Source organism: Saccostrea echinata, unplaced genomic scaffold (genome assembly GCF_033153115.1).
Source record: "Saccostrea echinata isolate AGI-Se365-2 ecotype Australia unplaced genomic scaffold, CSIRO_AGI_Sech_v1 ptg000028l, whole genome shotgun sequence".
Classification (NCBI taxonomy): domain Eukaryota; kingdom Metazoa; phylum Mollusca; class Bivalvia; order Ostreida; family Ostreidae; genus Saccostrea; species Saccostrea echinata.
Genome location: NW_026889777.1, coordinates 14504587 through 14529581, shown reverse-complemented (window position 1 = coordinate 14529581; position 24995 = coordinate 14504587). Strand labels below are relative to the sequence as shown.

The window sequence follows — 24995 nt, the reverse complement described above, 5'->3', positions numbered from 1 at the left end:
AAATCCCCTTACCCCAAGGATGTTTTGTGGCAAGTTTGGTTGAAATTGGTCCAGTGGTTCTTGAGAAGAAATCAAAAATGTGAAAAGTTTACAGACATTGTGATAGTTATCGGTATTTCAAATTGTTACCGGTACATGTAACATACAAAAATTTAATGGCACTGCTGTATACTGTAAACATAAAGGTTTTTTATCGTCTTTGACAGAAAGCTGCTTCCGCTATATCAAGAACATCACAAACTTTATGACGTGTATATTTATTGGTACACAATCAGAAATGTGCCAAAATCAAACCTAGCTTGACTTGTTGAAAAATTAATCACCACCAAGTATAGTGCATGCACAATATACATTTGCAGTATGTCCTTTCATATTCATTTGTGCATATTTCAATTTATGCACATAGCTTTCTTCAATAAATATCAATGAACAGAATTTAGATTCTCATGTATGGTCAATAAATCATTGTCAATTCAGTTTCTAAATTGGATTTATTTTGAATGGAAAGAAAATGTTTTGTTCAACTACAAACTACCAATAACACTAGACATTGAAACATGTTTCATATACAACAGTGCATTGCATAATTATACCCCCACTCCGAAGGAGAGGGAGTATATACTGTTTTATCCTTGTGTGTCTGTCTGTCCATAACAAATTTTTGTCGCAGTTTTCTCAGCAACCACTTATAGCAGATACTTGAAGTTTTAACACTCACTTTGTTTAGGCATGCCATATAGTAAGATTTATTTTGTACGAATCCAATTTCAACTTCCTGTTTATCTGTGCGTCTGTCAATACCATGCATAACAAATTTTCGTCACAGTTTTCTCAGCAACTACTCATCGGAGATGTTTGAAATCTTAGCACACTCTTTGTTTAGGCATGCCATTTGGTGGGATTCATTTTTGTACGAATCCAGTGTCAACTTCCTGTTTATTCCTGTGTCTGTCCATAGCTGAACTTGTGTATATTCACATCAGAGGGTATATTCACATCAGTGCTCAGAGCGGGGGCATTACTAGTACATCAACAACTCGTGGGGTTCCAATTTGAGTGAAAAATTCTCAAAGGGACGTAAAACAAACAAACAAACAATAACATACAAAGAACATCATACATTCACAAACAAATAACTGCATTACTGCTCAGACCTGAAATAATCTGCAACAGAATCAATGATTTTTTTAGATTTTGTCACACGCACACTATTATCAGCTATCTCTGACAGCACATCCTGCACTCCCTCCCTACCATTTCTCTGATATGCAAGTTGTAAGTGGGATAAGGAGAGTCCACTGCCGGCAATCTTATTTCCCATTCCATTCGAAATTACCTTTTGGTCCAATAAAGGCCTTAGTGTACTCATTAGATGCTTTGTTGTGTTCTTGTGATGAAACACGGCAACGGCAGAGTTCAAGGTGAAGGATGCAGCAACTTTGACTTCATGGGAGGGTCCTGTATGATCGACCAATCTCTTCAAGGCTATGACATCCTGTAATGAGTCATGCGCACTGTATTTGTCTTGTAGAATTTCTGCAAAGAGGTGTAACTGCGAGTATGACGAAAGGTTTGGATGTGTCATTTTGAAAAGAGGAATTGTATCAATGAAGCCAGTGACTGCAGATGAAAATGTCTCCAAAATGTTTAGTTTACTCAAAATGTTGAAGAGCACAGGAAGGTCAAACACTTTAGAGTTATGCCCAACTAGAACAACATCTGGACCCGACATCTTCATGAAGTCCATAAACTGGATCAGAGCATCTTTAATGCTGACTGTCTCAACTTCCTCATGATTGTGGTACATTTTATTGTTGACTACTTGTATTCCAGTTATTTCTGTAGCTTTTGATGTCATTGGTTTTTTTGGAATGATGTACTTGTTGAATACCTCATCATTTCTAACTGCAGATAACTGCACAATATGAGAATCCCTTGCTGAAAATAAAAACAAGTATATTCAAGTTTTTGAAATTCAAAACATAAAATATCCAAACAAATCCATTGATATATGCACTATTTCAAAAATTTTGAAACAATGAAATACTAGTGCCCCTCTTCCCCAAGCCTTAACTCCTGTCGAAAATGCTTGAACTCTTTCAGAGTATGCATTTTCTTTTAATTCAGTGTTGTCAGATTAGGAAAAGTAAAGTTTTGAAAGAATGATATAAAACATGCTCAACTACCAATACCAGAATCATAGAGGTTTAAAAACTTCTTTTATGCCATTTCAAAATATGCATTTGCTTTTATTCAATATTAGCAACAGAAAATATATAATTTTTGAAAAACATATATTACCTCTGTATAAATTATGTGCATTTAGTTTCATTGGTTTTTGTCCCACCCACAGGCCTCTGAGGTGCAAGAGCCATAACATTTAAATTCCTCTTTACTCTGAAGATGCTTTATACCAAACATTGGGGGGGGGGGGGGGGAGCCATATAGTTTTCAGGAAGTTAAAAATGTTTATTAGTTTACACATGGCAGACAGTGGACAGGGACCAATTACAAAAGGTCATATGAGTGTCTCAAATCTTCGAAATTAATCATGTTTTCATACATTCCTTTTGCATATGCTTCCCATACATCTGGTGGATATCAATCAGGAAATAAATTTTGAGATTACATGGGTGTGATATCACAATTGTTTATGACTGAAAGTGTTGTCATGGAGTTTTGCTGCTAAGGCTTGGAGATAGAATATCATATTCAATCATATTCAACCGCAAAACATGATAGATCCTTCTTTTATAGAATTGTTTACTTGATCGTGATTCCCATATCTTGTGATAAACACTTCTTGGTGGTTTTTGTGACAAACAGATTAGAAATTTTCTTGCTGTTTACAAAATGCTGGGTTTATTCCTTTGACATGCATATAGAAGAAATACTGGAAGAGTGCCATAACCATCAGCATTGACTAGACATTCAAAACTCATTTAGGTTCTTACCGAGTCCAGTAGTTTCCAAGTCGAAATAGATCTCTTCAGCATTTAACAACTGACTTGAAGGAAGATGATCATACTTTGGAATTGTTTTTGGAGCTGGAATTTCATCAATGTCCGAGGCATGGTGGAGATCACATCCTGTCAAATAACTGACGCCTTCCCTTGTCTCTTTTGTAGAAAGACTTTGAATTCTGTAAAGAAGTTGTATATTGTAAAACAAATAATTCCAAATTGAGGTCTTACAAGAGGCCTAGCAAAATAAACACTCACCTGATGTACAGCCAATAAAAAAAATTTACTTAGTAAAGACTGGTTGCACAGTTCTGATAGAACGTTTCAAGCTATTCTAAACCACAATTTTGTACATTACAGGGTGAAAGAAATTTCAGTGACCACTTGGCAAAGCAAATAAATATGAAGCATAACCATTCATCTCAATGAAGATTTTGCTTGTCCCATATGACTCACTTTTCCAATATAAAATAGATATTCAACAATATAGCGAAAAATATACCTCCAAATGAATTGGAAAAAAATATTTATCAAACCACTGGTTGATTCATTCCAGAAAATGTCCTCTTCATTAATTTTATACTTATATCAAACTTTTTATGACAATTTGCAACCAGAAGAGACTCACTATTTATAACAAGCATAAATCTTTGGTGATTCAGAAAACAATAGATCTTAGTAAGATTCAAGAGTTTTTTTCAATTCTCACTTTAAATATATACTTATCAGCAGGGACATCCACTTGTCCTTGGTTGGTTTTCACTTTTCAGTTAGACAAGAGTTTTGTTGCACTCTGACAAATGACAATAAAAGTATACTAGTACCTCTTGGCTTTCAATTCTCTCCTTCTCCTTTTAAATTTCTGTGTCATTGAAATGGCCTTCTGTCGTTTTCTTTGGAGATCCCTCAGAATGCACTGTCTTCGAGTATAGTAGCCAGGAGAGAGGCCTAATTTCTTGTTCACCTTTAATAAGGATATAAGAATCCATTATGTACAACTAAATATGCAATACATTCATTAATCTGCTTTTGATTAAAATTTGCAGAATTTTAAAATCTAAGAGATTAATATTCTCACATAACAAAAGTACACACAGTAGAAATATTGTTAGGAATATATGTAATGCAAACAACATACATTATAAAACAAATGGATCATGGGCCTTGATGGTCACCTTTACTACGGCTACTTTGGCCCCGCCCCAAGCTCTAACTTGGGACTAAACTCGCTCCTTTTTTTACCATTGGCCTTGCTGTTTTTCACTTGATTCCCCCCCCCCTTTGTAGTACTTATTGTGGCCCCACCCTACCCCAAGGGGTCATGATTTGAACAATTTAGAATCTACACTACCCCAGAATGCTTCCACATAAGTTTCAGCTTTTCTGGCCCAGTGGTTCTTGAGAAGATTTTTAAAGATTTTTACTACATATTTCAATGTAAATCTTGGATTCCCTATTGTGGCCCCACCCTACCCCCCAGGTGTCATGATTTCAACAATTTAGAATCTACACTACCCCAGAATGCTTCCAAATAAGTTTCAGCCTTTCTGGCCCAGTGGTTCTTGAGAAGAAGATATTTAAAGATTTTTACTATATATTTCAATGTAAAACTTGGATTCCCTATTGTGGCCCAGCCCTACCCCCGGGGGTCATGATTTGAACAATCTAGAAACAACACTACCCCAGAATGCTTCCAAATAAGTTTCAGCCTTTCTGGCATAGTGGTTCTTGAGAAGAAGATTTTTAAAGATTTTTACTATATATTTCAATGTAAAACTTGGATTCCCTATTGTGGACCTGCCCTACCCCGGGGGTCATGATTTGAACAACTTAGAATTTACACTACCCCAGGATGCTTCCACATAAGTTTCAGCTTTTCTGGCCCAGTGGTTCTTGAGAAGAAGATTTTTTAATGACCCCACCCAATTTTTGTATTTTCTTGATTATCTCCCCTTTGAAGAGAACTTGGCCCTTCATTTTAACAATTTAAGCTCTTCTTCACCCAAGGATGCTTTGTACCAAGTTTGGTTAAAATTGGCCCAGTGGTTCTTGAGAAGAAGTTGAAAACGTGAAAAGTTTACAGATGGATGGAGAGACGGATGACGGACAACGGGTGATCAGAAAAGCTCACTTGAGCTAAAAATTAACATACCTTTATAAGATATCTGTGACCTTCATTTTTCTGAGCTACACACGCAGCAACTCTATATCTGAGGCTTGAAGAGGAGCTGTAATGATGGGTCTTTGGGGCTTTTGCAGACACCATTCTGTTAAAACTCTCATTTGATTGCGTGCTTCCTAAACATGAAAGACGATCAGAATGACTTGCATATGAACTGAAAACTTCTTTGAGATCATCCTGAAGGAACCTATCTTTGAGCGGTTTTCCTTGTGGAAGAGACTTGTAGCGCAGGTTAGGGTTGTCGATGAACTTGCACCACCGTGCGGAGCAGTGTTCGTGATCTCCAAAGATGTGGTATGGTATTGATGAGAGGTCTTCTTGGATTTGAAGAGCATTTCCTTTTCCCTGTGCTATGGAGTAACTGAAGCACTTTTGAATATACTTTATAACAGACAAAGTTAGAGATGAATGTTCTTTCTTCAAGGTAAACAAAGAGTTTGTAAACAGTTTCTTCAGATGATTTTTATCAGACAACTTCTTGATATTAGCATTGACATTAGTTTTTAATCTTGCTATTGTGGTGGTATCCTCATCTCCTATGATTCCGTCAATGGTTATTCCTTCACTTTTCTGTAAATCTTCTACCATCTCAATAACCATATCTGCCTCCATGGCCTTTGAACTTCCCTCCCAGTTCTTTGAGCACTCATGGGCTGCTGGATTCTTGTTGGTTGTTTCAGCTACACTGCATACTCTGCAATTCTTTGACCTCACAGAATATGACAATACTTTGCCAGAGAGAGGGCCAACCATGGAACAATGACCTAAAAAAGTACATATTTTGAAGTAAAAGAAAAATTTAACACCCAATTTCAAAACAATGCCAATGGGTTATCACACTTTAGAAGATAATCTATACAAAAGTTTTTCCTTTCTTTATTCCTCTGAATAAAATTCACCTAATATTGCTAATGAGAGTGCTTGCATATTGATTTGACTCATTAAGGCTCTTCCTTAATGAGTTTTTTCCTATAAATTCCCATGTAAAAATTATATCCCTTTTTGTGGCTCCATCTTACCCCCTTGGGGCCATAGTTCAAACAAAATTGAATATGCTTTACCTGAGCATGCTTGTATCTATACATGACTACTAATGGCTGTTCTTTGGAAGAATATTTTAAAATTTCAATGTACAGTTGAACTTTGGGATACATGTATCTTTTTCATAAAATGTTTCTTTCTTTCTATCATATAAATCCCCGATATCTTAACCATGTATTCATGGTACAGGTGTGGATTTAAAACACTCTTTTTGAGGTAAACTAAATAAATATCGAAGGCATGGTGCCTGAAGATTTCTTGAATATCAATAGATAATCAATAGATAATCAGGGTCATATTGACATCGCTGCAATATGCCATACACATATTCGAATTTCTAGAGAGGGAGAGAGAGATGTCAACAATGATGCCGATCGATAGCCCCACCTCCTATAAATTTGATTACGTGACCTAAAAACCACTCCGGGTACATGCCAAATTCCGGAAGACGACACTAATGTATCGTTGCTTCAATTTTGATTCATGGCAAAAGGCCTTGCTTTTGTACAAATGTTCTACCTAATATAACCATGTATACGTAACTCTTTCTATTGCTTGCAATATATTTTGGATTCACTTCATTTACAGCTTGGTAGAGGAATTGCAAAAAGATCCAAAGGGCTTTAACTCCACCCATTCTTTACTGCATCTGTTTGCATACATATTTATTGGAATCATGTCCTGAGCAAAATTAATGCATAATTCATGGGGGACGCAGGCCAAAATAAATCACTCTATGCATTAATATTTGTTTCATTTTCCTAAAATTTGTCTATTTTTACCTGACAAACTATCATATGTCTTTCCACTTCCCCGTTTTTGCCATCCAGCATCTACAGCAACAACTAGTCCCTTTTCATTCATCTCTCTGAAAGATAGTTAAATAACAGACATCAGTTATTAGCCTGTGAACCTGTCTCCTTTAGAACACCTCCCTAATATGCATAACAATCTGCATATTTATCAGCACTAATTATGCAGTAGATGACTAAAACTAACATTTATAAGTATATCTAGTAACTGCGAAGCAGTATATAAAAAGTCATAAACTGTTCCAACCCAAGTTATACCAGTATATGTAGCTATTAAATTCACTCCTTATAATTTAATTTTTTAAATCAATAAGACAATTTCTCCTTCAGAAATGCCTTCGAATTGCACATATTTTAAAAGTAACACCAAGCGGATTGATACGTTTTTGACGTACATTAAGTCATTGTGACGTAGGCAACACAGGTTATACCATAAAAACTAAAATTTTTTATCCAATCAAATAATGCGTTACAACCAAAATTAAATTTTTTATAAATATTTTGACTCCATGCGGTGGACCAAAATGTAGACTAAAGGAGTTATATGATTTATTCAAAGTTTAATCAACACAACATTGGGATGCTTCAATATAAATATGATCAACATGGTCCTGCTGGTTTTTTTTCCTTTACACATGCATTATGTAAAATTTGACTGCTCTGATTTTGGCTCAACTCTAACCCCAGTGCTAATAATTTTTTTTTAAAAATCTACTCTTCACATCTTAGATATGTGTTAGTAATTTATAGGATTTAGTGTGATCTTGCAACTCTATCTTATGTACTCCTTTATAAAACTCTAATCCGCTATTGTAGTCTCAACCTAATTTAAAAAAAAAAACCATTTTTCCTATATATTCTTGAATAAAATTTGATCACCTTTTGTAAAAACCCTAGTCCTGGGGGGTCATGATTTTTACACTATGTAATGAAGCTAGCTTTCACATAAATTTCCTCTTTCCTGGCCAAGTGGTTCTTAAAGAAGACTTTTAAAACATAACATTAAATTTTCTCTAATTATTAATTATCTCCCTTTTAAAGAAAACATGACTCTTCATTTGAACAAACTTGAATCCTGACCTTTCATTTGCACAAACTTGAATCCCTTTACCCAGAGATGCTTTGAGGCAAGTACGGTCGAAATTGGTTTGTGTGGAGAAGTCGAAAATGTGAGAAGTTAACAGATGACCACTACACATGGTTGCTGGACACCCTTTGATCAGAAAAGCTCAATTGAGCCTTTGGCTCAGTTGAGCTAAAAAGTGAGATTTTAAACTGAATTTATATTGTATACACACTCATTCATCATTCCCAGTTCCTTCTGCAAAGCATTAGACATAGACTCTGCAGCAACATCTTGGACAGCTCTGCCAATCTCTTTCTGTCTATTGTCTAGCATGGCATGACTAACAGGTGGTATATTCAGCTCAGAAAGGAGACTGTTAACTTGAGTTACACCAATGCCAACATGTACCATTGCTGTAAATACAAATTCAAAAATGAAAAAAAAAATATCAATCTAATTAAAACAAGAGGCTCTTGAACCACAACACTCACCCGAGTCTCATTTTTCTCTGTATTCCCAGGAAATAAAAAAAAAAAGATCCATACTGTACTCAAACCCCCAAGGGGTAATGGCTACCAAACTTAAATTGATCTACATAACATTGGGATGATTCAATATCAATATGATTAATACGGTTATATGGCTTTGCTCTTCTACAGAGAAGATGATTTTTAATTTTTAAAGATTTTTTCCATGTACTATTGCATTATGTAAAATCTGTTAAGTCCAGTGGTTCAGAGAACAAATCTAAACAAGAAGTCTGTGAGCCAATGCTCACTAGTAATACCCCTGCTCTGATGTAAATATATGTTCTCATGTAGAAACACAGATATAGAGAATTTACGGATATAGTGAAGTTTTTTGGAATCCCCAGCAAAATTCTTAACAAATCCTAAGAAAATATTACAGCTATAACAAACTCTGATATAACGAATTTACAGATATAGCAAACTGATTTTGTGTCCCGTAGAGATTAAAAATAATAAAAATTACATTTTTTATAATGAATTTTTATAATGAATTGCAAATTCAATATATATACTTTAACAAATTCGTAATACAGATATAACGAATTACGGATATAGCGAAGTAATTTCACAGGTCCCTTGGACTTTGCTATAACTGAGTTTTACTGTATATACACAAGTTCAGTTGCGACAGAAATTTGGTATGGACAGACGCATGGATAAACAGGAAGTAGACATCTGATTCGTATAAAAATGAATCTTACCATATGGCATGCGAAAACAAGAGCACCGCTAAGTGGAGCATCCCCTCACAGAGGAACTTCACCAGTAATGGTAATGTCTCCATACGAGAGAATAATTCTCAAGAGGGATGTTAAGAAAGATACAATCACCTAGTTATCAAGGGCACCCACTATTACTATATAAAGTTTACAATAAGGTAAAGTACATAAAATGTATTGCAACACTAATTAATTTTTTAACAAAAGTCAAAGTTGATATTATCTTGGGGGGGGGGGGGGGGGGGGGATGGGGGATCCATTTTTAACAAAAATTAAAAGTGCATATCATATTGGTGGGGAGAGGTGGGGGCATAACATGCATACGTAATTGGGCAGTTTCCCTTATTCCTAGCAGAAACATATCACGTATGCTCTAAGTTTCAGTAATTTACCTATGCAATATGGATAAAATCTGAGAATACCTGTGGAAGCAATATTTTTTCGTAATGAAAAATAACAATATGTCAGTGTTGAGAGGTCAATGAAACTTGCGAAATGTCTTTATAGCTTTCAGAAGAAATAAGGATAAATTCTATATTGTAAACAGACACATGTGGAAATTTAATAATGAAACTGCAACGTTCATCAAATTATTTCAATTACTCAGTGTCAGAGATGACACTTTTAATTCAGACAGATTGTCTCAAGATACGCACAATAATATGACAATATAAATATGCAAATACATAGTAGAACTTACTGAAGCGAGTCTATCGAAGCGATCCGAATTTACCAGTTTGATTAACAGGAAGTGAGTATTGTCAAGTCGTATATAAAATTTCAGGGCTTGAAGGTACGCAATATTTAAAGAAATATTTCACTGATTAACTTGAAAATGAATAGGATTTGTCCTTTCACAATCCCACATAAGTATGTGGAAGCTGAGATTTGATAGTACAAAGGTTCTCCTTAAATCTTGTTAACAAGCTGTAACGGACACACTAACACACACACAAACACACACATATATGCACAGTAGCGATGCTATATCCTCTCCGCAACTAGCTGCGCGAGGGGATAACAAAGAGTGTGCTAAAAACACAAGGGTAAAACAGTTTACCCCCCTCTCCTTTGGAGCAGGGGTATAATTTTGTAAAGTTAACAGACAGACAGATAAATGGAAAAACTTAGATCAGAAAGCTCAAATGAGCCTCTGGCTTCAATAAGTTAAAAATGGCTTCTCAACAAGTTTTTATTCTGAACTAAACATTTAATATATATATATATATATAAATTCTTTCAAGTTCATGCAAAACAAGTGGCACTTATGAAATCTTTGAACAATGGGGAAAAACCTATACGTACAAAAATGAGCTAAAATTTAATTAGGCTCTTGTGACCTGACAAAAATTAATATATGTGTATCTGATGTAGGGGATGTGTAAGTGAAACTTCTCACCTGCTGATAGTTTTGTATTTACATCCCACACTTTTCCATGTTTTTTCCCCGTTTTTACATGGTTAATATGATTACACTTTGTATTGCTGCAACAGACCTGAAATGTGAATGTAAAACCAATGAATCCCCAGTTACAGGTCACTGTAATAAATTCATTCACCGTTAATGAATATCAAATGCTGGGGAAAAAAAGAATTTCAATATGCATCATTTCAAATATGATAAAAAAAATATTGTAAAACCTTTCAAAACTTTTAATAAGGACATGGAATAATGCCTATTTTACATTGAGAAAAATCCATGAAAAAAAACCTTTCAAGCTTTCAAAGTTGTTTTCTAACTAACTGGACATAAATTTATGAGTTTATACCTTTAACAAAGAAGCTAAACCATGTGTCAGTACAGAAATTGTGTGTGAAAGTTGCAATGGTAAGCCACATTTACAACATCCCCGCAAGCCCTCAGCTAACACTCCAAGTTCTACCACTCTCCTTCCCTCCTTCCAATCCTCAGATGTAGTCACTTCTCCCCCATCCACCACCTCCTCTCTTTCCAGTATATTTAAATTTGGCAATTCTATTAATAAAGAATGAATAAATAAAAATTATCACCAGGATACACATAACGTTCTTTACTATCTACACATGCTGACAAGTTGACTACTTTTGATACACTTACAACAGTTCATAGTGCCGATATACAGCATATTTTTGACATTTAAGATGTAAGTATATGCTATTTAGCATGTGCATATATGCATAACAAAATTCATGCATTCATGGTGTTGGGATAGTTAACTTGACAGGGTTGTGCATCCAAGTTCTGCTGTTTTGTTCCATTTTACTAAGAAGTAACACAATATAAACAATTTATTTCTATTATTATGGTTTTGGGCCAGTCTTTTTAAAATTTACTGGCCCAATGTGACAGTGAAAGTACTAGACTGCTGAGTTAAAAAATTGACCAGTAAAAATTTAAGCGATAGCCTGAGTGGCCAGTGAAAAAAAAAGTAATTATTTTTAGTCCTGGACCTGTTATAAGATAAATAAACCATCCTGATCAGTGGCGGATCCAGGAATTGCATAACAGCGGGGCGCAGTAGAAGGCAGGGGGTATGGGGTACTGCATTGACCCCCAGTGGGTCTAGGGCAAAGCCCTGGTGGGTGCCTGGAAACTGATGAATTCTTACAAATAAGAGATGTTTTTTCCTTGATTTTAGGATAATGGACATAAAAGTTCTACATACAAAAAATTCAAAAGGGGGGGGGGGGGGGGGCTGGCCCTGTATCCACCTTTGCTGATAGAGATTTCCAAAGTTTCTCCAAATATGTTGTTGAAATCCATTTTATTTGTTTTCAATCTCTTATTTGCTATGACATCTCAACCACACATACATGATGACACAGCCTATTCACACTGTGTTACAAAAATACAAACAATTAATGAATAAAGGTAAAGGGAAAATCAAAGAAAATGTAACAACAGAAAATTCAATGTTTTGTAGTTGTATATGGAATTTATTTCAATCATGAGACAGGATTTTTTTTTAAAAATAGATTTTCATTTGTGTTTTCAAAGACACTTGTGAAAATATAAAAAAAAATCCTATCCCACTAGTGAAATAAATTCCATATTCAGCTACAAAACATTAATCATCCGCTATGTATCATGATACACTGGAACTGCATCTCAGTATTGTGATAAATATTGTGAGATTTCACCTTTCATACATTTTTGCATAATTTGTGTCAATCTGTTTTGTAATGTAACTTTCCATCACAATGTGAAGGGATCAAATGAGTATATTATTTCATCAAGCTTTAACATTTTATAATCTTTGAACCACAGCAATGAACAGCAAAAGTAAATTAAAAAAATATATATCTTATATATATTTATTACATGTAGGTTAAACTATAAAAAAAATTAACATATAGGCCTATGACTTAAAATGTTATAAGGACTAGAACGGCGCACTGTAATGGACATCATGTGCCTTCCTTTAATATTTCTAAGATAGATCTAACATAGATGCAGATGTGCAAACTGGTTTTTTTTTTTTTAGATATGATACACGTATGTATACAAACCTTGATCATGATCAATGTTAACAGGAGTTGCACTGGCGGAGTAATTGTGGTCTCTAAGAATAGCTCCCCTAATCCATCGGGTCAATTGCCCTGCAGATACTTTTTCATATCTCTCCTTCTTCGTTTTCGAAACGAACCCATGGCGTCTGTACTTTGGTTTCACCATCTTAACCAAAGTTTACGCGCCGAACGTTACTTCACGTCTGCTTTTTACTTACATTATCGTAATCCGTCTCACATGTCTTAATTTTCCGCGAAATATAAAATAGTTATTATATGTTTTCTTCTGGCACAAAAATCAATATTATGTTACTTTCTACGGATAATTATTATAATTACTTAAAATAAACTATTATTTTTCTGTCATACTGAATTCTTTATTAAAACGACATTCAGACCAATTTCCGGCAGTTCGAGTTGCGCGGTGTATTCAAATTCGTCAGAAGCGAAACACCTTAATAACTTATTTTTCTTAATGTACTTGTTCCTTTGATGAGCCAGTTGGCTAAAGGAAATAAATATTAAGAAATTTGAAACTTGCTTCTTTACAATTTTTATATCAAGCAGGCATTCCTTCTATTAACGTATTAATTAAACTACTTTCATTTAAATTTTAGATGAAATTAACGTCATTATGATATGACAATAGATATGGAAATAGATTAATTTTTGAAAAAAAATTAAAATAAAGAAAAAAATACTGAAATTCGGTATTAAAAATTTAAGTGTTTTATTTACATAGGGATCGATGAAGGTTGGTGGTGGATCCGAAGTTCTACGTGTTAATTCGGAAGGAGACAGGCTTAATATATGGAAGTATGTTTTTACAAATTTATTTAGCAGAGAATCTACTCATTTTCCTCATTTACGCATCATCTAATTTGATGAGCAAGAACATATTTATTTTTTTAGTTTGAATGTAAAGGTTCCTACTCTGAAGTAAAATGCAATATAGAAAGATTTTTTTTTTCATTTCAACAATATACCTTAAGATAAGTATGAACAGATATGCACATAACTGTTTAGTGTCCATTTATTAACTTACATTTGAGGATGAATTTACTTGGAAATGAAATTTCTCCGCCACCCCCAAAAAATATCAAAGCACCCCACACAAACATCTGTCAGATAACCTCTGCAAATCTCAGCAAAATTGAACATAATTTAGATTTGTGAGTGTCTGTCTGTGTGTGTGTTTCCACTAGATTAAGCATTGTTGTGAGGCAGTCAACGCATATAAATTGGCCTCAATTCTTTCCTCAGTTTCAGCGTGGACCCCACCCTCCGTTACACTCTGTGGAACGTTGTCATTGGAAACATCGCCAAGCTTTTCGCCTTTCCTTTGTCCCAGTCCTCAGTACAAAGAATCGGGTGTATGCCATCAATAAAGGAAGCCTACAAGTACCCCTATAATTGTTTTTATAGTTCTATTTTATTCATTGATTCACAAATAGTTATTCTGCTTTTTTATTTAAAGCCAGGCTTTCATTTAGAAGATCAATTTTTATTTTATCAATTCTTACGGTCAGTTTTTGAGAAGAAAAAAAACCTTCATACTCAATCCATGTATACATGTTCTCCTACATTTTTGGTTTCTGTATAAATGTTAATTTCACTTTTGGCCATTTAATTCATATGGGCTTTTTTCTGTTTTAAAATTCTGATTAGACATTTTGCAATATCTGTTCTGTATCGTGTAATAGCTTTTCAGGAAGACACATTAAAAAGAATTTTAAGACAATTTAAGTGATGAAAACTTTGTGCTTAATATAACACTTTTATTTCACAGAATGTTTCTTATTGCTGCTCCACTAATGGTATTGACTTTCTTTTTGGCGGGAAGCATGGGATTAGTTGCTTATGCCTATTTTGTCAAAGTAAGATGTGATCCTTTAAAATCCAAATTCATTGGCAATCCAAATCAGGTACTAGTATATGTTGTTATTTTGCTGTTGTTGTTATCTGAAGTTTTTGAAGTTTTTTTTTCAGTGTGGCATAAAACTATAGAAAATGTGGTATGAGAAACCAGTATTTATTTGTGGAAAATCTTTCATTCTTGAATATAAATTCTTTTGAACTAATAGGTGTTTAAAGCAACTGGAAAAAAAATCACACCTTAAGGACATATTCAGTTATATTAGTTAAATTTTGAAATGGTATTTCGGTATGCGGTTATGTTAGGAGTGAATGGTGTCTTGTTTTTATACAGATTTTGCCTACACTTGTTTCGGAGATATTTCAGGAAAACCCTGGAATGACAGGACTTTTCATTGCTGGTCTTTTCTGTGCATCTCTAAGGTAAAGATTTTAACACTCCCTCTCATCCCCATTTATAAAAATATAACTCTGAATTTTCTTTTCTTATAAGTGTTTTGACCTTGAAAAAGGCCAAGAAACACTAATTATGCATATATAAGGACTCTAAGCTTTATTCGAACCATTCTGTATTCAAAAAGACGACCCGCATCAATTTTTGGTAAGTTAAATAGTACCCCGTGTCAAGGATTAAAACAACCTTGGCACCCAAAAGATCGTTTCTGTAGTTTTTTAAAAAAGGTAGGCTCACTGAGGGCTGCCAAAGAGACCCAAAACTAAAACTTTCAAACCGAAACGTATTTTTTTTACCGCCGAAATATGGCTGAAATATTGCCGACTTGGCGTTAAACAATATGAATCAATCAATCAATCAATCAATTATTGGTGGGGTCCCAGGAGCCCTTTTGTGACCCAAATTTAGTAAAGAAGAAAAAATCAGTTCAGTTTGTTTTAGATTTTGCTTTAATTGTACATAAAGTATACCTAAGATAACTCACAAAATTGATTTAAAAGACATAAAACCTGAGCTTCCGAGGGCTTCACCAGACCCATGGCCTGTTGGGCACCTCTTTCAAGGAATCTTGAATCAGCTACCGCTACCGTCAATGTTAATACTCGATCTGCTGATTAATATGTTGTTCTTTTCAGATAGATAATCTCCGATCATGATCACATGGTACAATATTTTTTTTTTTGGATCAGTTTCTCCAAATACATGAAATGCCCCTAGTGAAGCCATTGGTATTGTTAATGCCCTTTTTATTGAACCTTATAACGATTGCTTTATAAATATGGACGTTAATAACTTGACGATTTCCTTTTAATATTATATACATATAAGGCAAATTTGAGTGCAGACCATTGTTGTTTTGTATTGTGATAAATCTGGGTTAGGCATATTAAAACTGAACATGACTCATAAAAAGGCATACGCCATATTAGTTTTCCTATCTCCGATATCAGAACTGGGATATACCCTTCGCATTCCTTACACCTGACTGCTTTCTTGTCATGGGTATCTGAGTCGAATGGACGACACGTGTCCATGTTGGTTATCTTACATTACCTTTGTTTACAATATATTGCAACTTACGCGTGTTTGTATATGTACTTCACTGACCTGTGCAACTGATTTAAGTTTCTTTGGTTATTTTCTCTTCTCCCGAGGAAGATTGATTGATTGATTGTTTGCTGTTTAACGTCCCTCTCGAGAATTTTTCACTCATATGGAGACGCCACCACTTGCCGGTGTAGAGAAGCAAATTTTGTCCTATACTCGGCACTTACGGCCATTGAGCAGTGAGGGATCTTTTTCGTGCCAGCACCTACTGCGACACGGGACCTCAGTTTATACGGTCTCATCCGAAGGACTGGTCTCCAGGTCCCACAGTGGGATTCGAACCCGCGACGTAAGGATCAACTCCTTACTCTGCGACTCTAGAGCAGACGCTCTAACCACTGCGCCACGCGGGCGACTCCCGAGGAAGAAGCACACAGTTACTTTTGTCGCTACCAAGAGTTTCTCAATAGCAGTCCGTCCACACCGGTGAACACTGATTACACTGAACCGAGACCAGGTGAATGGCTTACATATGTAGGGACCGTTCAGCTAACGGGAAATGTAGAGTAATATGGCGGACAAACATAGATGTCTGCCTTTTACGAATCGTGTTCAGCTTTAAGCAGTAAGCGTAAACGCGAAGACCTTAAGATATACTCTGAAATGGGATTTCCATGGTCATTATCTAGTCCCGTACATATATCATTTTAACTCTTTTATTTTCTTAGTACTGTGTCTAGTGGGTATGCAGCATTATCTTCTATGACCCTACAAGACATTATCAGAAAAAGGTGGAGAAAATTATCAGAGAGGAAGTCAACCATCGCCTCCAAACTAACAGGTATCAAAGCAACTTCTTATTGTAAAATTTCTGTAAAGACCTTTTGTTTTGGTGAAGAATGTTAATCCTGCACAACTTGGTATGCACATATTTTAAGTACAATCTTAAAGACATTGTGTGTAACAAATAGAAATACTGATTAAAAATCAGTCTTGTTTATGTGTTTCAATATGGAAATCTGAGGACTTTAAAGTTATGTTGAATTATTCAATCTGAATCCTACAATCATGAATTCGTCTAACTATTTTATAAAGAGTCCATTTACATTTCCTGAACACCTTACAGATATAAGAAAACATATCTATACCACTATATTAAAATAATAGACTCGAATTTTTGGCCTTTAATACCGATAAATTGGAGGAGTACTGTCGTTTGTTTTATATATTTTAAACATCATTGGTACTTGAAGATTACAAATTTGTTTTTATTTTTTCTCTGTTAAGCTTCGCTAATTAATAATCAACGAAAATTCCTCAGAAAATTCCGGAAATCATCTGGATTTTTTGGATTTTACAATCTTGCGCGTGCGTATTACATTCACGCTAAATCACGGTGTTCAAATCAGAGAAGACAAAAGTAATTTGTACTAAGTAGATATATATTTGTTGTTTTATAATTTTCTCTAATAAGAAATCATTAATATATATGAACAAAATTTATAGCAAATTTCCAATGAAAATTTACACGTATTTGTATTATCGTTTCTAAGTTTATCCATGCAAGTGTGATATTGTGGCCACGTGGGTTATCATTTGCCATCTCGAAGACACATTATATGTTATTTATGTCTCTGGTCATCTCAACGGAGGCAAAAAGCTCATGATAGTAGGAGCAATATTAATGTAACTACCCGATTTTATTTTATCCTTCCTTTCTTTTATGCTTTTTTGAGGGTAAATGGGGGGGGGGGGGGGGTTTACAACTCCAGCTAGAATCACATCTTAGTGAAGTAGGTATTCTTTTTCCGCCAAAAATTACAATAACATTATTTTCATTTCTTAACTTTGAAATAAATCGAAATAATTAAATACGTCAATATAACCGATATTTTCAATTTGAAATGTGTCTAAATGATTGCAACTTGAATTTGTTCGCCATGTTCACTATTACCTTCACTGCTGAATTTTATAACTTCACCTCCAAAAATTTCTGTAACTTTAAAAAAAGTGGGTGAAATATGTAAATTATTGTTATTGAACTTCGGTACGTTATATAGAAGGGACAGCCTGTTCTTCTAAATATGTAAAGGTTGTCGTGGTAACTACGCTTGATAGGAAGTCTGAAGTCAGCCCTTGCGGCCCGTACAGTTCATTCTATCAATGCTGCTAAAATACCGATTGTTTGTAAAATTTAATCCATGCATAGTAAATCTCAAAACTATGAGGTGGGACAAAATTAAGATCGTAAAAATATTTATTCAATGATGAAATGAATTATATTTAATCGTAGCAAACAAACTTATGTTTTATTAAATCGCCACAAGAAAAAATACACCAGCGTGAAAACAAGTTGTCTTCTTCAGCAGCCATGACAGTTCTCATGTGATGTAATGACGTTTAATACTGCAGTAGATTAATTTTTGTTATCACTAAACACATATAAATGTTTATGAGGTATTTATTTTATTTTTGCCTGCATTATTTACGTATGAAATAAGAAAAATTCCCATATTCAATTCAAGATCCCCTCCCAAATTCTCATTGGCTGTCCCAAAATAAAATCGGTAAAGGTCAGTAAGCTTTAAAGTTTGCGGTAAACTCAGACTTTACTAAATATTTTGGAAAAAATTATGCTCTGAATAATAACATTAGAAACATTTATTTTAAAATGTTCCTGATTACATTGTATGATTTCAATTAAAAAATGGAAATGATATTGTATGATCCAAAAAGAGTTGTACCCCACCCCCCAGGAAAAGGCTTCATTATTGCAGCAAGAAGTACCTTCAAGTTCCTACTTTCCTACTTAGGATACCCTTGCTTGGCTTATCTAAGATAATGATAATTTATGTTTCCCATATATTTCATACTTAGTATAAACAAGAGGCCCATGGGCCACACCGCTCACCTGAGCAACTATGGTCAAATACTCCAAACCAAACAGCTTTAACAGATCAGAAATATCTGTACAAATTTAGTTTTTTATATTAAGTTTTTGATACATATTCTAACTTTGAGATTTTTCTCCAAAGATTTTTATATGTAAAATTTACAGTAAATATTCTGTTCCCCCCTCTCCCATTGTGGTTGTGGTTACATTTCAGAAAACCTCTCTGGTCATGTAGTTTTGGAAAAGAAAATTCATTAAAAAAAAAATTCCTATAAATATTCCCATGGATACCCCTCCCCCACCGTACCCCCAGGGGTCATGAAAGGTCATGAGAAGATTTAAAGGAAATTGAGAATGCTTCCACGTAAGATTCAACATTCCTGGCCAAAAGGTTCTTGAGAAGAAGATTTTTAAAGATTTTCCCTATATATTACTATGTAAAATTTCAACCCCCATTGAGGCCCCACCCTATCCCTGGGGGTCATGATTTAACAATTTAGAATCTACACTACCTGAGGATGCTTCCACATAAGTTTCAACTTCCCTGGTCAAATAGTTCTTGAGAAGAATATTTTTAAAGATTTACCAAAAAATTTCAATATTTCTTAATTATCTCCCCTTGGTAAAGGGCGTGGTCACTCATTTTAACAATTTTGAATCCTCTTCACATAAGGAATTACTTTGTGCCAAGTTTGGTTGAAATTGACTTAGTGGTTTTGGAGAAGAAGTCGAAAATGTGAAAAGTTTACAGACAGCTAGACAGACTGACGACAGACAAAATGTGATCAGAAAAGCTCACTTGAGCTTTCAGCTCAGGTGAGCTAAAAAGTAAAACACATTACATTTGTTGAGTCATAAAAGATGAAAAAAACTTTCAAATTGGTTAATATTTATTTCGAATTTTCAATAACTATAACAGGTTTAAACAGAACTGAAGCAAACATTTTGTTTCCAAAAATCGAATCAAAATTATTCAAAAACCGAGGTTTTTGTTTTAATCGAATCGATTCAAAATATTACTAATTCAAGGATATTACATTAATTTTTATCAAAACAGACAGTCATGAGAGCATTTTCTTATATCATATATAAAGTACATTTGATATTCTTAATTTTTATTATGATCTCTTGAACAACCAGTATGTTTTTTTTTTGGGGGGGGGGGGTATTTGCAAGATAATCTGTTCTGCTTCACATCTGCTAAATTGTGTAAAAATACCAGTATATAGTATGAGGTCATATTTTGAACAAGTTGAGACCTGCAGTGTTAAAATTGTTACAAAAAATTTTACACCTTTAGTTTAATAACTAATTGTGTAAAAATACCAGCTAAACACATTTCTTCATTTTCATTACTTTGCTTGATATGTATCAGCAGTGCTCAACTCTTTGTTGTTGTCATATTTTCAATAAATATCCATAATTTCTTTTATTAAAGTTTGGAAAGGTGAAATTTATGTAAGCTCCGGCGTGATTCGAACTCATGACTTGATTTATAGCTAACTGGGGGTCAAACCCATTCTGCGCTACACTGTTACGCAACAATTTTGCAAAAAAAAAAAAAAAAAAATTATATTCACATTCATTGTTTATTTCAAAAGTACCTTACAATATATGAATGTGTCGATGTATCTATTTTGTAAATGTCCGATATGCACATGGATGCATTCATAACAATGCCAACCCGTGCACGCACGGGTCAAAGTCTAGTATAAAGAAACAAAATCTTTGCAAAGAATGCCATATTTTTTAAACACTAATTGTACCTTAATACATTTTTTAATTCAGTACTTCAGTACAGTACTTAAAACAGCATGTTTGTTAATTCTTTATTTGCTTAATACATATTACGTAATAACATTTATACACAGAAAAATAGTTATAGTGATGCTTCTGTACGTGATAAATAGTGCACACATTTAAACAACAGAAAAATTGGCAAGGTATGACGCTTCAATGCTTGATCAACAGTAAATACATTGTACACAGATTATAATCAAAGTACTGAAAGTACTGGGAAGCGCTAAGCAATGTTTGCAATTTGAAACTCATCAAATTTATTTTGAATTTAAATTGTCTGTTGTATTGGAATAAGTAATATGTTGACAGTGCAACTGCTGTTGATACATATTCACTTTAAAATAAAACTTGTATCCGCCTCTTTAAACCGCAAAAGGATAGATTTGAAGGTTCGAGACTGTGTCATCACATGGCGTCGTTATACGTCGTTATTTAACAAAGACAGTGAAATTTATTATACATTTTCATCAAGCAAGTCTGTTACTTTTTTTTCATTTTTATAAGTTTACTTTTTTTTCGCACGAAAGAGCAATACTGCAGTTATGGAAAAAAGTCTATTTGTGTTAAATGGCATTTCCAGAAGTTATTATGGAAAAACGTTCATTTGGAGCAATTTGCACAATCCAAATTTACTCTTCGCCCGGACGTTCCTTTAAGAGTTAGCTTGTAGTTATGAGCAGCACTCGCTTCTATTTTTTTTTTTTTTAACATCATTGCATTTATGCGAATTTATCCATACGACGCAAGTTCGAATCCACAAAGGGAGGTAAAGACCGATTCTTTGGACGAGACTGTATAAACCGAGGTTCCGTGTCACAGTAGGTGTTAGTACAAAAAAGAACCTCACTGCTCAAAGGCCATAAGTGCCGACCATAGGTCTAAATTCAGTCAAGTGGTGTATTTTCAATATGAGTGAAAAATTCTCGAAAAGACATTACACAAGAAAAAGAGAAATTTTTTTTTAGGAAATTCGAGCCAATCGTAATTTGCTAAACTTCAAATTAAAATGGCTTATCCACAGTACTTCGTATCAGTGAAGTATCTATAAAAATATAATAAGACAATCACATTTCTCTTAAATTTTATTAACATGGTCAATGTTAGGCAAAATATTTCAAGAGCACTTCTTTCTCTTGTGTCTTAAAAGAGTCTTTGATAAGCTTTTAAAAATCCCACAGTGATGGATATTGCGGTGTATTCAACGTAGGCGCTTGGTTTCAGGATTGCATATTTTGTGTATTATGTGTTTTCCTAGGTGGATCTGAATACATTTTTTAAACAAAAAAGTCGTTGTAATTAGGACTTTTAAAATTATATATAATATTTCTGTATATAAAAAGTTGAAAGGTTCGACGCTCGTCTTCTTGGATTCCTGAGGTGCCTCGGTTTACACTTAGTTATATTCAACATCTACCATTCTCCATCGCCCTAAGAGTCTATAAAATTTAGCTTTGCGTATAAATTGCAAGCAAATGGGGGGGGGGGTTCGACGAGTTTTCCAACAAAATTCAGACTATACACATAACTATACATTATACATTTGCTGGAAATTGATCAATTATGAACACATGTAAATGTCGCTGATTTATTTCTCTCATTTATGTGCAACACTGACAGCTAAAAATGTTCTGGTGATAAATGTTAATAATAAATTCATTCTGTGTTCATGAGTGTTTCAGATTGAAGATTGGCTGTTGACTGTGATTTTATTTGTAAGAAGTGCACTTAAAAATAGACGTTATTTTTTACTGCTTCGATAAAATAATTCCTAATTGATAACATATTTATTAAAGTTAAGAATAAAAGATCTTAAAACAACTAAATATTTTGTCTGAATTGTTTTTTAGTATATTTCATTTTTTTTCTTTTGCATATTCATAAGCGAGTTATAAATTTACGATTGTATAGAAAGGATATTATAAGAAGTACATTCAATGGCGTCCTGATAGGAATAAAATATCCACTGCACTGGTGTGTTCGGTGAAACGGAATACTGAAAATAATTAAGGTTTTGCATTTTTCACCATATCTTGCGCACTGCACACTTTTGTCATAAATATTTCCGCGAAATTAGTTTTCATTTATAAGTCTTTGCGTACAGCCGCAAACTGCCTTTCCTTGCGAATTATTTACATAATTTTAGAGGTTCTGTTTGCTATGCTCCTATTTTGTAAGGTTAAATGGACGTTTGAGCTCGAATACGGCTCGTTATCTCCCCATATTTCATAATATTTTTTTTTATCTGTGTTACACGTATAGATTACAACACGAGTATAGACAGTCCATGACTGCATTCCAGTCTGTTATTGATTGGTACTGAGATGCGAAATTCAACATCATTGATAGCGCTGTACATTGAGCAAGGATGATAATAAAAAGACATGTTTTTAGTTACATTGTCTGAAATAAGGGTCTAGAAGAAGAAATATTAGTTAATATAGATATAGATTATATAGAACATAAGTACACTGTAAATCAATTTTCTGAGTTATAAAAATATGTACGTATTCAAATATCAAAAATATGTACGTAATCAATCACTGCATAGCATGACCTATTATGAGCCTTTATTAAGATATTTGCACCAAAGATGTTTTTTTTTTTTTTTTTTATAACTGTTTCGAATTAACACTATAGTAACTGTTAGCTATATGTTACACAAGTGGTGTGTGCCTACATAATTTTTAAATGAACTACAATGTAAAGAAATAAGAACCGCCCTCATCCACTAGGAGCGGATTTCGTACTCTCTATCTCTCTTATTGACATCTATAATTAGAACTGCGCGTAACGCAGTACTTGACCAAAATAGCCGAAAGAGAGTCGGGGATTTCCAGTTGCATATTTTTAGAAGAGTCAGTGGAGTTATCTTACTTGCTTAGTGGCGCTGGATCGCGAACGGAAGTAGTATTAAGATGCCACTAAGCGCTTTGCGCTTCGCTTAGCGCTTAAAAGGCAAATAAACAAGACAAGCACAGATAGAATATTTCATTATATGGCCATTAATATATACATTTCATTTATATAGTGGTAGTTGTCTCGATGATTACGACGGGTATGGCGTTATTACTTGCCAATGTTAAAGGCACTCTTTTAAAGGTAAGACATATTTATTTCTATATTTTATGTTTATTTTGGCTGTAGGGTCATAATGATAAAAAAAAAAGCTTAATAAGGAAGGTATTTTTTGAAAACCTTCGTGAATTTGAATGGTTAATATCCTCGGCAATGCTTCATAGTTTGTCTTTCTTATTAAACATTTATAATATTACAACTTCCAGTTCAAATTCTTCTGCGACTTATTTTATTTTTATTTCCTAAAGATTAAGCATAGAAGTTATGCTTAATAATGACTATAAGAATGTCAAGCGTGGAACACTTTTGGGGGGGACATTTTAAATTAGAAGTTCTGTTAAATAAATAATAATGTTTAACTTGGCGAAAAAAACTTTTCTGATAAAAATCAATATATATAGCTTTGGATTTACACTTAAATAAGTTTGTCTTAACAAAGTTAAGGTCACAGCTGGTGCTGGAAAAATGTTAGGTGTCAGGTGTGCAATATTAAAAATGTAATGCTGCTCAAAAAAATCAGCTGATAAACAGTATGTAAGCTTAAAATAATTCATGAATCCCAACCCAGATTAATTTGAGTCAGGCATCTGTGTGTACCTGTAATATCATCTGTGCAACAATTGATGGTTTGCTCTCACCCTTGTAAAAAATTTCACCTGTCCAGTAGATAAATTTTATGCATTTTTTTTGTATACACAAAGAACATATTTACTCCATAAAATCTATCAGTTACAGGATCTGTGTTTCAGATTGATATGGGGGATGATTGGTATGGGGTTTTAACGAAAGGAAATGATATAAAAAAGTTCATATATTGTTCCGTTAAGAAAATATTACAATAAAAGACTGATTGATTGTTGTGTTTTGTCTCGTTCGAGAATTTTTCACTCATATAGAGATGACCCCATTTTGGTGAAGGACTTCGAATTTCAACCTTTACTCGGCACTCGGGGTTTTTGTGCAGTTAGGGATCCACCGTGACAAGAGGTCTCTGTTTTTAAGGTCTCATCCAAAATTCCGCAACTTTCAATTCAAGGTGACGAGCGCTA

General features: G+C 34.1%; 2 protein-coding genes across 4 annotated transcripts in view; one reads left to right on the top strand and one right to left on the bottom strand.

Moving 5' to 3' along the window:
- Positions 1-24995, top strand: part of LOC133194155 (sodium-dependent multivitamin transporter-like) — a 66612-nt gene that overhangs the window by 36458 nt on the left and 5159 nt on the right. For all 3 annotated transcript variants that reach the window (XM_061330146.1, XM_061330145.1, XM_061330147.1), the window contains exons 7-12: positions 13545-13618; positions 14066-14203; positions 14592-14727; positions 15012-15100; positions 16907-17019; positions 23900-23970. In XM_061330146.1, the coding sequence (XP_061186130.1) occupies positions 13545-13618; positions 14066-14203; positions 14592-14727; positions 15012-15100; positions 16907-17019; positions 23900-23970 (621 nt within the window). The remainder of the gene's footprint in view (positions 1-13544; positions 13619-14065; positions 14204-14591; positions 14728-15011; positions 15101-16906; positions 17020-23899; positions 23971-24995) is intronic.
- On the bottom strand, positions 54-13255 carry LOC133194148 (uncharacterized). Its single transcript, XM_061330129.1, has 9 exons — positions 12803-13255; positions 11083-11288; positions 10713-10809; positions 8297-8477; positions 6969-7054; positions 5116-5909; positions 3788-3927; positions 2955-3142; positions 54-1938 (listed from the first exon to the last, which is right to left on the bottom strand). Exons 1-9 carry the CDS (start codon positions 12966-12968, stop codon positions 1142-1144), a joined length of 2655 nt encoding a protein of 884 aa, XP_061186113.1. The 5' UTR covers positions 12969-13255; the 3' UTR covers positions 54-1141.

Coding starts and splice junctions, on each gene's coding strand:
- LOC133194148 (XM_061330129.1), bottom strand. CDS start 12,968: ATGGTGAAACCAAAGTACAGACGCCATGGGTTCGTTTCGAAAACGAAG. Junction 3,928..5,115: donor GTCACAGATATCTTATAAAG/GTATGTTAATTT, acceptor TCCTTATTAAAG/GTGAACAAGAAATTAGGCCT. Junction 1,939..2,954: donor CTTGGAAACTACTGGACTCG/GTAAGAACCTAA, acceptor TTTTATTTTCAG/CAAGGGATTCTCATATTGTG.